Here is a 14272-nt window from a genome sequence, read left to right as displayed (position 1 = left end):
CAGAAAAGGAGCTAGTGGAGAGAATGGAGTTGAAAATGTAGGAGTCAAGAGCCAGCTGATGAAATGTGGGATGAAAAAACCACGAAGAAAAAGAAGTCTTGAATAAGAGGAATCTTACAGGTACAAATGCAATTATGTTCTGTTTTGGGGTGGAATGTGCAGGACTGGACTGAAGAGTGGGTAGAATTTCAGTCCGCCATTCTATCTCTTCCACTTTTGGAAAGAACGAGGTATGAGAAGGGTAGGCTACTAAAGAAGAATAATGGAGTTTTGGAAAACTCATTGGCCACAGCATTGGCTACAGTGCTTGGAGATAAACGTTCAATCTAGGAGCATTCATCTGTAACAAAATGGCAGACCATAAATAGTTTTAAGCCAACAAAATAACTATCATTTATACATGTACACAATGGATTATTATCCACTAGTTCTTCCCTGCTCTCTCCACCCCTAACCAAATTTCACTTATGTGCTAATCTTTTTCTTAAGCCCACGCCCTTTTCCCTCAACACACAATAGATTTTTAACGAACCCTTTAATTTTATTGGGATATATTTCTAACACATGCATGTAAATAGAGAATACTTTCGTGAACAGCAATGTTCTACCATCCAGCTTCATCAAATCTTAACACTATTCCATATTGCCCTCGCCTAACACAGTCCTTCAACCAAATATAGGCTTACTGGACAAGAGAGATTTCATCACCAGCAAACATCAGTATGCTCACTTACTTTTCACATTTCATACATTTCATGAATAATGCCCAGAGCACCTCTGAGAACTTCAGTATTTCTGTGGGTAGGCACAAATCAAATATGGCCAGAAATGGCCACTGGCAAGTTAATTAGGTGGTTCCCTGAAATGAACCGTTAATATGTTAAAGCAATGCAAATTAGATCATACCCCCACAGGTCCTAGGTTTGGAAAAAATGCTCTGGCAAAGTATGAATTTTTAATAAAAATGGTAATTATGATTCACAGCACTGATCCTATTTTTCTTTAGTGTTCTAATGTTCACCACCACTTTGGCATTGGTAAACATGGGAAGGCTAATAAAAAATATTTTCCCCCACCTCATGTAAAATTTCTAAAGCTGAAAGCGTGCAGTCACTTTCTAAAGAAAGAGCTTTATTCTTTAAGCAGCAATAAATCATCCATTAAGTAAGAACAAAAACCAAACCAAACCGCTGCCATTTGGATCGTACCTGCCAAAACAGACTGTGTGCATCTCCTCTCAAAAGTTCAACTGTATCCCCTGCCTGGATATGCAGTGGGGGTCCTTCATGAAGAGCTGGGGGTGGTGCTCCAGTATAGTTCTTAATGACCTGCATCTTTGGTAAACCTGAAAATAAGCAACACAACTTTTAGAATTGAGAAAATAATGACATGTGAAGCCTGAAAGTACTTTAAAATAAAAACAAGGCCATTAACATTAAAAAGGTTTAATAGCACCAAGGCCAAGTAAACATTTGAAGTAACTACAATGGAATGCTTTTCAACCTTCTTATTATTTGAGAAGGTAATGGAATAAGACACATATTTATCCCCTAATCCCTTACATACTTTGCCTCTGCCTCACCATCAATCTCTTTTTAGTTGAAAAAATATTTCTTTCAGCTGATGCCTGCTTCATAAAAAACACATCACGTACAGTTTAATAGAAAAGAATCAATTTTTTCATCAACTCTATCCTTTCTGCCTATTACTTTCCTCTTGGGCACTGGCTGATTTCATCACTAAGGAGGCTCACCCTTTCTGTGTATGTATCACAGTGCCCAGTATACGGCTCATATCTTAAGGTTATCTTTGTAATTCAAAAGCAAAAAGGTGATGGATGTGCCACTGCAATACTTAAGACATTTATATGGAGAAATTCTTCAGGCTCAAATTTAGGCTTGCAAAACAGACCCAATAAAGGGAACATGTCTAAGCCAATAGCATCAACAACACTTGAAATACAGGTCCATCCTTTTTCTTTGTATTTCGAAGAACATGCAATGAAGGCCTCAGTTCAATATTTCATTTTTGAGAACAGCTTCAATTGCACGCAGGCCTAACTACACCAATATTGGTCACAAATGGACAACTTCACAGTCACCTTTTCATTTAGAGGTAAGATGCTCCCTCCTGTGAGTGAGAGCACTCAAACATGATATTTGGTGCACATTCAGGAACTCAAGCCATTGCTTATTACACGCCAAGACTCTCTATTCTAATGATTGACCACAGTAAAGCTGTAACTGGCTGGAAATGCTGCGCCTGACAGAGGAGGAGCATGTGTGATGGTCATTCAGTTCTAGATGTCCGAGTTACCTAGAAAACGTTGTCCGGGTTACACAGACCTCAATATCTACATGGAATGCTCCTGCAAACAATTTAATGGAGTCCTCACAATCCTTTTTTCAACAACCACCCCAGATGGGAGAAAACAAGTGCGGCTGTAAATTAGGCAGAACTTAGTTTTAACACTTTCTTATACACCCATCCATCAGAAGGCAGGAGGACTGGAAAACGTTGGGCCCTTCACCCCAATTTAGTGGCTGTAGCTGCTAAGGCATGTTACAAGTTGCTACAGCTCCCCTTTGTGCCCCAGAACCCCTGGAGGGATGACTTTCATCCCACATCTTTCGTGGAGTGTTTCCCGACCAGATGCTATAAGGTGGGGCCCTTACGCAAACAGCAGACTTTACTGTCTTTCCCAAAAACAACACTCACTCGACAGAACTCAGTCAAGTGTTTATCAGACTTGATCTCAACACACTGTATATGCCATGAGGAGAGAAAGAGCTTATTTTATGCTTTCTATCAAGTTGCTGTTGTTTATTTTATATGAAACCTAAATATTTCCTGCGCACAACTGATTTAGAAGTTCAAAAGATGGAAGAGGATGCAGTCTAAAGTAGAATTTTTTTAAACAGAGTTTGGTCTGAATGATAGTTGTTCCATGTTGGGGGCCAGAGTTGTTGTTAGCCCCAGTTTTATGGAGCATTTTTAAGTCAAGGAAAGCATTTCATTCAGTAGGCTCCCTTGATAATTTTGCTTTTATGTCAGTTTTAAAATAAAGGCTGAAGGCAAGAAACAAGAGTTTTTAAACCTGAAATAACTGATGTGGCCTCAGAGACTGGGACCAGTGAAGTGCTTGGAAGGGCTCTGGCCTTCCCCGCGGTTGTCTCTGTGGCCAAGACCCACCAAGACAAAATCAAGCAATGCGTGATGGAAACAACAGTTCTATGATTGCCAACATGCCAAAGTTAGGCCATTCTCAAGAAAATGCCTGGAAACGCGTAGAGTATCTAGGGGGAAAAAATTAATGACATTTCACCAACCAAATACAAATTAGGGATTAATATATGGCATACCCAGGCAACAAAGAAGGCTGTGAAATGTAAGACATGGAACAATGCTGCCTCATTTATCTTTTTTGATGGACTGCAATGCCCATTACACATGGCCTACTAAAATCCTTTCTAAAATTTAAAGTCTTACATATATTAATATACTCTGGTCAGGAAACGAGACCTCAGTAGTCTTAAAACTTACCTAGAACTAAGTCATCTTTGAAATGATGGACTTGATTTTTACAGTCTTACTTATTGCTAATTTTTTCATTTACTGTATCTCTTCTGCTATGACTTTCTTCTTGGTTATGAACTTCATTTGGGAAGTTGATCTAGGAGCACACTAGCATAAGGTATGTTGCTGACTTCATTCTTAAAACAAAACTGTGTGACCTTTGCCAAGAATGATGGTTGAGCCCGGGTAATTGCCAAGAAGACATTGCTACTAACCTGAATTCAGCCATAAGTGACTTTCAAAATATAGCGTTTATTTGATTCATATTTTTTTTGTGGAATGAGTTAGGAGTTTATAATGGAATTTATATTTTTTAGTCATTTGTTAGAATAATCTCTGGCTATTTATTTCTGATATGTCAGCACTTCCCATTTCAGGATGATCTGTCATCAGGGCAACAGGGCTCCAGAGATCAAAGAATAAAAGGGATCGAGTAAGGCCACTGTGACATGATGAATTCTGACACCTTGACCTTGCCTCTGGTGCTTGCATATAATAGGAGTTCTATGATACTGGTCTTATGAATGGCTTACATTCCTTCCTTTTATTTAAAAAAAAAAAAAAGACAGACACAGTAACATTGCTAAGAAGGTGAACATAATCCCATTAATGGATAGATAAAAATGCAATTAAAATAAGAAGAGAGAATGGGTTAAACTTCATGTCAGCACTCAACCATCAGTATAATTGTTAACACAATCTAATCCCACAGCAGGCATCCCACCTCATAAATGAGATCAAGAATGGAGAAGAAATTAGATGTACACATACTCCTATTTCAAATAGCCATTTAGTGTTGATTTACTGCAGGTTTTCTTCTCTCCTTATAAAATATTCCTGACAGGTTCTAACCTCTCTTTAAAAATGTCCAGCACAGAACATTCACTACATGTCCTTATGATAACTCATTGTCGGGTATAGTTTATTAACAAGCTCTATCTAAAATTTACTCCAAAATCCCTGTGTAACTTCTCTCCATTGACCTGCCTCCTTCCATCTGGAGTTATGCTGAAGGCAAATCTCCTTTTTATAGATTAACCTTTCAAAATTTGTTCAGGCTTAAAATCCCTGGTTATTCATATTTTCCTTTAGCTATCCATACTTCAAGGAATTCTGAGATGCAAAATGTTATAAATCTACAAAAGTAGATGACAGTTTCCCTCATTAACTATGACCAATCAGAAATAACCAAAAGTTATTCTAAAAACTGATTTTAAAAATATAAATTCCATTATATTATAAAATCACAACTCATCCCAGAAAGCTGCTTCTTTCCTCTTGGGTAAACACAGACCCAAGCATTGTTTAGTTTCTTTCTGCTCCAGAACAGCATTTATAATGGATACGTTGGTACAGTTAGAGGGCTGCCCATCAAAATCTGAAAATTTATCATGCAATGGCCTTCAGATATTAAATGCAAAATAATCATATATAATTTCAACATGTACAGCTAAGCAATGTAGGAAGTTCCCAAAACTTTAATCACTTATCTTTATCTAAAGGAATATAATTAAAATGGCTAAGACTAATTAGCGCTTCTGCCAAATGTTATTTTAGCTTGTTTCATTCCCTACAACAAATGCTTTGCTCTACAGCTAACTACACATCCTTGATATATAACTTCTGGACAGTTTTGCCCTTTAACTTTTGTTCACACTAGTCATTATACTTAGTCTTAAATCAGACAAGGTCCCCAAGTCATCTTAAGCATGAAGAATTAACAAACTGAAGAATCGGCAATATTAAAATTATGGCTATACTCTAGTAATAGTTATCAGGTTCCAGTTAAATAAAACTGAAGCCAATGTAATTACAAGGCAGGCTAGAGTTTTCCAGAACAATATGTAAGTGAAAGGGGATCTGAAGATTTCCTTCCAGATTTGAATCCAATGCCACTAAGAATGACACATGCCAAGAAATTTTTTAAAAATAATTTTTTAAAGTTATTTCTAAGTAGAACCATATTTGAAAGTTTGCCAGATATAAACTATTTCACTGACAATTTTCACATAAACCCTCAAACCTCAGTGAACAGCCTACTGTACCACTATCAACTACTTGGCTTTTAAAAAAGAGTGATGGCCACAATATAGATTAGCACTTATACACGATGCTGATATCATTGTCCTAATGCAACGGGCTTCCCTGGGCGATAACTTAGAGAAGAGTGCTATGTACTAGATAAATGGGCTGTCAGTAATGTGCTGGCCTTTCACATCTGAGGCCTAATTTAAAATCTAAACACAGCCACATCAAAAAATAATTAATTCTACAAGATGTCAGAGAATGTAGTTGGTTTATCCTGGGCAGCTGATTACAAGCATCACATATTCATTCATTTCTTCAATGTCCTGAGCATTCCATGAGTTCTGGGCATGGTGGATTGACAACAGAACAAGGACATGCCTCCTGCCCTGAAAGAGCCTACAATCTACTGACGAGGCAGTTGAACTCAAATACAGTACAACTGGGCATGGGCTCTTGTCCAGGGGGAAATTTTTCAAAATACACCTATCTATAACATTTCAGGGAATGTTTTTTGTATGTCTTCAGAACTCTGAAATATATATCACATGTTTCTATAAGTTTCCTAGGTGTGGTTTCCAAATCCTAGCCAGGTTTGGGAATCACACTTTGTGGCTACATGAGCCATTCATCATGACCAACAACCACTGGTTCCAAACCTGCTTTTGAGAAAGCTACAGCGAAACAACATGTTGCCAGCTAAATCCTCTTTACATTAATGTCTGGGCTCTTCCTGATAGAAGTTCACAACTGAACAATCGTGTCTGATGACCAGGCTGAGCAGAACGAGCAGCTCACAATTTAGGTAGCTAGGATGCTGGGCTTCCCCTGCCCACCACATCTCCTAGGGCTCTTTCCAACTAAGCAGTGCACTTTCATTCACTCGTTGGTCTTCATAGAGAAGCAAAAGGAGCCTTATAATGGAAACCATGTGTTACAACAGAAACAGACAATTTGGTGGAAAACAAACTGGTCTAAAGAACTAATTGTTCACAAAGGGAACACTCCCTATCAATGATTTCAAAAATTTTCACCCAGAGAAGGCTACTCTTTCCTTTTATAAACAATGATGAATCAGATGAGGGAAAGAGCACTGTCACTCCTCTTATAAAAACAAGGATCAGACAGAGATACGTTCCTTCGACTTTATAAACACTGACTACGCACTCTTTGGCACTACTTATAGGAGTATTAGTAAATCAGGGATGAAACATATAACACCTTTTGAAAGTTTTTTTTTCTTCATTCACTAGAAAGATTTTATAGGCTACCAAATACAAAATCAATACAAAATTTCATGTGTTATTTTAAAATCCACACAAATTTAATATCCTGTTCCATCAAATATGTGCACTTTAGTGAAAAGAAATGTTTCCCTAAAATCCTTAAGATTAAAGCTCTACAAGACTGTGCCTTGTATTTGTCAGACCCCTGCAAAATGACCACGACCTAGGGGTGTGGGGAGGCCAATTGAAAAACACAGCCTGAGCTATCTCAACATCTTTGAAGATAGAAAAAAGAACACAATCACACAATTTCAAAGAACATAACAAACTACTCCAACCAGCTCATCTTCTACCGTATAAAACTAAGATTCAAAGTGGTAAATAACAATGTCTGAAGTCAAACAGCTAGCGAGAAGCAGAACTGTAACTAGAACCCTATACACCAACTGCTAGTTCAGTCCTCCTGGCTGAAGACTCATCAATCATCTGGAACCTGCAGGGACCAGGACTGTGGCAGAGAAGACATCTCCTATAGGCACTGATACATGTTTGGGGATTATCTGAATCCCGGCTGGGTGTCCAGCATTATCTTGGGGAGCAGGAGAAGAGGAGGTAGAACTCCCCCTTCAAGTGGTAAAAGATTGTGTGCTCCCCAGGATTAGGTGAATTCTAGGAGGAAGTAAAGAGTCCTGCTGGTATATTCTAAAGACAGGGCTTCAAATCTCCTCAATGACCAGAACAAAATGCACTGGGCTTGACAATCGATGGTACTCTCAGTGCCTGACACGTCCACACGCAGTTCTGTGGATCTGTGGGCAAGTAGCCACATGCGGTTCTTTCTACAGAAAGTTTTAATCACGTAAACCACATCATTCTGCTATTATGACAACACCTGAGTCCATCAGGGAGGTTCGTGATTAAGCCAAAGGTTGCAATAAAGCTGCTGAACATGTGAGGAGGCTTGAAAGGAGACAGTCCGAAGGGGCAGTCCTCAATGGAAAGTGAGAAACAAGCCAATCGTATTTGCTCCTATAGAACATGAAAGCAGGACGCAGATAAATATTAAGTCAGCAAGGAACCATGGTTTCTGACTCCTGAGAAGAGGTGACTGGGATCACTAGTTTCCAGAACTGTTGGTCCTGAAAAAGTCCCATAAAGCCTGCTGTACTCCTCCCTTTCATGGAAAGGGGTGACTGGAGTGACTATTGGTAAGATGTCCTGGGCCATTTTCTTACCCTTCTAGCAGAAACCCCTGTCCCCAAAGCAACAGAGCATGTTTCTTTCTTGCAACCACACTAAAACTTTAACAGTCCAGTCCTAAAGTATATCTAAGGGATAAGATAAAGTATAAGCAAAAATGATTAAAGGCACTTTGCAATAACCTAGTTTTCATTCTTCATTCAATGAATTCATTCATTTATTCAACAAGTATTTACAGGTCTTGCATGTGACTTAGGTATTGGGAATGCAGCTGTAAATAAGACTGACACGTTCCTCCCTCAAAAGTTCATGTTTTAGCAGAGACAACAAATAAAATCAAATGGATATGATAATACTATATAGATGTATTATAAGGAATCATTTAGAAACAGGTACTGGATTAGAGAGTGACCAGGTTGTGTGTATGGCTGAAGGTGGGAGGTTTCTTTAGGAGAAGAAATCCTAAAACCTGAGGAGAAAGCAGTAATCATTTGGGAGGGGGTGTGTGGGGGGGATTTAACAGGCAATTTGAACAATAAACATGAAGCCTGAGGTTGGAATGAGCTTGAAGTACCTGAGGGACAGAAAAATGGTCAGTGACATTGCATGAAAGCAATTAATGAAATTCAAAATTGATATATGTAGTCTTGATGGTCTACCTCATTTTATCACTCCTTTCATACATGTATCCTGTTGAATTTTTTTGAAATTTACTGAATAGGTCGAAGGTGCTCATTAACATGCTACATCTTCTTCCTGGCTCTACTTGCTGTTATCTGCACACCCAGCTCATGCCACACCCAGGAGGGGAACAATGTGACTTACTCCTCTTGTTCTTTGAAATTCAAATATCACTCCTGCTGAGAAAACTACCACCATTCTCTTAAGCGTGGGTTAAGTGCCTTAAACAGATGCTCTCTTAGATGTTCATGCTCACTGCTCTACCACCACTTATTGCACCAAAATTCCTTAGCCAGTACAAAACATACATACTAGGACAGAAGCATCTCTACGTACGGTTTCTGCAGAGTTTATGTATGCTAGACTGTGACCACCTTGGTGACAAAGATTATGTTCTTTATCTCAATCAACTTTTTTGGAAGAAAGAAAAATGGTTAGCTCTTCTTCCCTAGGAGCCACCCTTCCAAACATGCGCACGCACACACTAGATCACACCTCCAAAATGGCTCTCTCATCAACCATTTCTTTCCATCTTTATTTCTACCGCTCATTCAAGCATTAACTTTCAAATTGACCTTTCCTAATCCACTCTCTTAGGATGCTCGACTGTCCTTCACATAGCCATACGAATAACTTTTTTTAAAAATATAAATTCTATAATAGCATTCTATTTAAAACTCTTCCCACTGCACTAAGAATTAAATCTGAGCTCCTGGACCAAACCTACCAGACCATATATTTCCTGGCCCCTGATAATGCTCCAATCATCTTGTTCCAATCTCACCCTTGTACACTGTTTTTCATCATAACTGACCTTTTTTGTAGTTGCTTAAACACCCTGAGCAAGTGGGCACACTCAAGAGAGTCTATATTATGAACCCTAATTTATAATTCATATAGTGATTTGTTTACCCCTTTAGGTCTCCACTCCTTTTCTATATATTTGTACTGCCTACGTCTGCATGATAAACGTTTTCATAATCAAATTTAGCTTTTAATAAAAATGTTCAGTTTTTGTTGGACAAACTATGATTTCATCACTAGTTTTGACTTGCTTTTAACTATATTCGTGTTTTTACCTATAACTATCAATAGGCTACATGTAACTGAAATTTTGCAGGAAATGAAATTTTTAATGTACAAAATTGTGAACATATTCCTGAAAAGTCCTTAATAATGACTCTCTTAATAATTTATACTCATCCTAAATATTCTTTAAGTTAGGTAACTTGCATCATTTATGGGAAAAATACTTTATTACTATATGCTCAATTGCTTAATTGGCATAAAATAACACAAGTTCTAACACAGAAAGTAGCATATACTTTCTAAAACAGTGTGTTCTAGTCTCATCCCTTCCCTTCCCCTGGCCCTTCTCCATTATTCTGTTTTCTCTCAACCTCCCTCCTTCCTGTGATACACTTGCTTGAGCAGTAGGGTACAAATTTAGTTGTATTCCCAAAAGATTCAGATGTGTACAGATACGGTTTATTGATTTATACATTAAAATGAAGAGCATATGCAATTGGTATCACTGACTGGCAAAGTTTCAGAGAAAGCAAATGTTTCTAGACCATCATTTCAATATGCCAGTTTTGTTTTTGGTTTTTTTTTTTTGAGGCCAGGAGTCCTTAGATCAGAGAACAACAATCAACAAATCTACATAAAAATGCACATAGCTTGCACAATCTCTTTACCCTTCTTATAAACATTCTTCTATAATAAACTTCTCAAATAGGACAACAGAAGAGTAGAAGAGCCATTTCCTCTTTACAAAATGGCACTATAATGAAATTATTAACTTGGAAGAATATCCAACCTGCTAAGTCTTTATAAACTTGTATGAGCCCACTTCCAAACAGGATCCAAGGCCATCACAATAGCTGGCAGGGAGCTCTGAGGTTTAGTCTCTCCCCTGTTGTTTACCTTGTTTTTTTTTTTTCCCCTCCTTAACCTTTTTCTGAAATGAAAAGGTAATTCAAGTCAGATACCATGTAGTTACAATCTTATATATTTGTATGTGAGCAGATTGAGTAGATAAATGTATCAGTTTGAAATCAAATGAATGTATAACTATTGCTCAAAACCAGTGATATTTCATAGGAGGAGGCTGGCTGTGTATCTTCATTTGAATGTGGTAAAATTTTTGTTTATATTCCTTTTCACTGGGGCCAAAGATCAACAACCAACATATTTAGATAAGAATATACATACACGGAAAACACTGTCCCCTTCTCAGGAACATTCCTTCTTAACACTATCTATATATAGTAAGGAGAGGGAACGATAACAGAAACCCCACCGTGTTGTGTATTCTTTTGAAATAACAGTGTTCTGACAACGGAAACACTATGCACTAGCATGAATAGTGACTCTACCAAAGAAAGTTCTTAGGATAATTTACTCAAACATTTTCATTTACATATAAAACTATGCGCATTTCCCACCAATGCACATAGCTAGTTAAAAGCAAAAAATGATGTTCTTCTCAACACCGATCACCTAGTAAGGGTGTAATCCTGGGTTGACTAGGAAAGGGAAGATTATGGAAACCTTATACATAATTATTTCCGATCTTAATACTTAATGAATAAATCACCACCTTTCCCCACAGAAGCTGGGAAAGAATCAGATTCAAAATATTTGGGAATGCTAGGGGCACCTGGGATCGAGCTCCACATCGGGCTCCCTGCTCCGCGGGAAGCCTGCTTCTCCCTCTCCCATTCCCCCTGCTTGTGTTCCCTCTCTCGCTGTGTCTCTCTTTGTCAAATAAAGAAAATCTTTTTTTTTTTTTTTAAAGATTTTATTTATTTATTTGAGAGAGAATGAGACAGAGAGAACATGAGAGGGGGGAGGATCAGAGGGAGAAGCAGACTCCCTGCTCAGCAGGGAGTCCAATGCGGGACTCGATCCCGAGACTCCAGGATCATGACCTGAGCCGAAGGCAGTTGCTTAACCAACTGAGCCACCCAGGCGCCCCAGAAATAAAATCTTAAAAAAAAAAAAAATTGGGGAATGCTAGTAAGCAACAACAGACCCATCAAACTATTATAGGAAGTTCAGAGATTTCATTTCAAAACCTCTACAGCCTTGGGATTATCAAACTGTGACTATATATTTTACTTCCTTCCTATAAATTGATTGGGAATACCAAAAAATTAAGGTATTTGCCTATAAGCTTTTGTCCCTTTTAATCTTTCAAGATATTTGGAAATGAAAAAAAAAGATATTTGGATAAGTAGGTAGAATATACTGACTTCAGGGATTGTGTGTGTGTATGTATACTTTGCTCTTCCAAGTCTTCATTTTTTTTCTCCTTCTCCTATCAATTCAATACTATTCTCTGGTCTTTTTTTTTTTTTCTGTTCTTACTTTCCTTAAGGTGTTATTCTCTCCTTGAATTTTTAGCTTCCTATCTTTTTTTTTCCTACACAAAAAGCTTCTTTCATCAACCCTAGGTATCAGAATTATGGTTTCAACTTGTTCAAATTTAGCATAATAAGCTATTTAAATGGTTAGACATACAGTTGCTTCCAATCATCTGAAAAATAATAAAAATGAAATGGAACCCCCATCCTAAGGATATAATAAAAAATATAAAAGTAGTAATTATTAAAGCATAGAATGTAGACTACAAAGAAAACTACAAATGTTAAAATATTAAGAAATTGTGCCAAGAAGTTATGAATCATCTAGAATGCAATATACTAAAATAGAACTTTTAGTTTTGCCTTACTTCTCAATATACCAGTGACATTTAACACAAAGTTCACATGCAATTACAGTCTACAAAAACACCTGAATATAACACATAATCTACTAATAGGACACTTAATTCTAAAACCAAACCACTGATTTCTCACTAACTTTATACACCAGGAAAATGGCTGACCCTAAAAATGCCCTTCTCCTGAGTTCTTGGACAGAGCCTGATCACTTCATTTAGATGTTTCTCGCTCCTTAATTAAGACAAACTCCTCCAGACAATGAACAAAATGTCTCTTTCCTTGCCAGTATCTCGGTGTTCATCTCATCATAGCAGTGGGATATATCCTGGGTTGAACCATAGGAACTGGCTGCTGCTGAGTGTTTTTTAAGTGCAAAAGGGCAATTTTCTATGGTTGAACCTAATATGTACCAAAATAATTATTTCAATATACATGCATTGAGTACCTAGTATTAACGAAGTCAGAGCAAAGAGGTCTGATTGAGCTCAAGTATGGCAAAAAGCAGGCATAAATCCGTATATTGGCATTGGCTCTGTGGAGTAACATAAATTAGTAACTCTGTTCAATAAATTCAATAAACATTTGTTGAGGCCCCTGTTTCCATCTCCCTTGGACCTATAACTCTTTTGAAAACCTAGTTACAGAATTTGTTTTCAAGTTCCAACAGTAAGGATATCCTAGTTTGCCCTTTGAGGCTAGGAAGTAGAAGTTGTGACAGCAGAGTTCCTATCTTTTTTTTCTGTAAAAATTTTTTAACTCTTTATAGAAAAATAGATTTTATTCATTACAAAATCCCAAAAGAATTATTTTTGTCTTTAAAGTAGACACTGTGTAAATCATTCATCTTTGTTTTATTAACCTCAAGCACAGTGCCTGGCATGTGGTTAAAACTTGGTAACAAGGAATGATTTAATTTTCAAGAGAAATTTTTACTTTATGAGAATTGAGTGTTAATTTTAAAATAAATATATGTGTGAATGGATAAAGAAGATATGAGATATATATATATATATATATACACACACACACACACATACATATATATATATATATATATGCATGTAATGGAATATTATTCAGCCATTAAAAAGCATGAACTCTGGCTATTTGCAACGACGTGGATGGAGCTAGAGGGTATCATGCTAAGTGAAATAAGTCAGTCAGAGAAAGACAATTACCATATGATCTCATTCATATGTGGAATTTAAGAAAGAAAACAGATGAACATATGGGCAGGGGCAAAAGAAAAAAAAAAAAAGGAGAGAGGGAAACAAGCCATAAGAGACTCTTAACAACAGAGAACAAACTGAAGCAGGATGGAGGGAGGTGGGTGGGGGATGGGCTATATGGGTGATGGGGATTCAGGAGGGCACTTGTGGTGATGAGCACTGGGTATTGTATGTAAGTGATGAACCACTGAACTCTACTCCTGAAACCAATTTTGCACTGTATGTTAACTAAGAAAATTTAAATAAAAATAAATATGTGATGAAAAACAAATTAATATTTCTTTCTTATTATCTTCAAGAATTTAGCAATTTATGATCTTTGTACTCACAAGCACTTTAACCACTAAGAAATATGTTATGGCAGTAACTTCTGCTTTTTAGTTATCAAGGTTAATTAAACATCCAAGAGGGCATAGTAAACACAAAGTTAAAAAAAAATCCAGAGTGTCCACCTAAGCAACAGAAATAGTACATTATATATCAAATTCTAAGATTTCTATAGGGGCTATTTCCTCAAACAGATAAACTCATAAGCTACTTCCCCAGTATACCGATATATAAAGCTTTCCATCGTCTTTCAAATTGCTTTCTCTTTTTCTCTCTCCTA

The 14272-nt window shown here is 37.2% G+C and overlaps 1 protein-coding gene across 1 annotated transcript in view; it reads right to left on the bottom strand.

Annotated features, from left to right (window-relative positions):
• Positions 1-14272, bottom strand: part of VAV3 (vav guanine nucleotide exchange factor 3) — a 362307-nt gene that overhangs the window by 70003 nt on the left and 278032 nt on the right. The window contains exon 20 of the mRNA XM_036089450.2: positions 1209-1345. Coding sequence (XP_035945343.1) covers positions 1209-1345 — 137 coding nt within the window. The remainder of the gene's footprint in view (positions 1-1208; positions 1346-14272) is intronic.

Source organism: Halichoerus grypus, chromosome 5, assembly GCF_964656455.1.
Source record: "Halichoerus grypus chromosome 5, mHalGry1.hap1.1, whole genome shotgun sequence".
Classification (NCBI taxonomy): domain Eukaryota; kingdom Metazoa; phylum Chordata; class Mammalia; order Carnivora; family Phocidae; genus Halichoerus; species Halichoerus grypus.
This window is presented reverse-complemented; position numbering and strand designations above follow the sequence as displayed.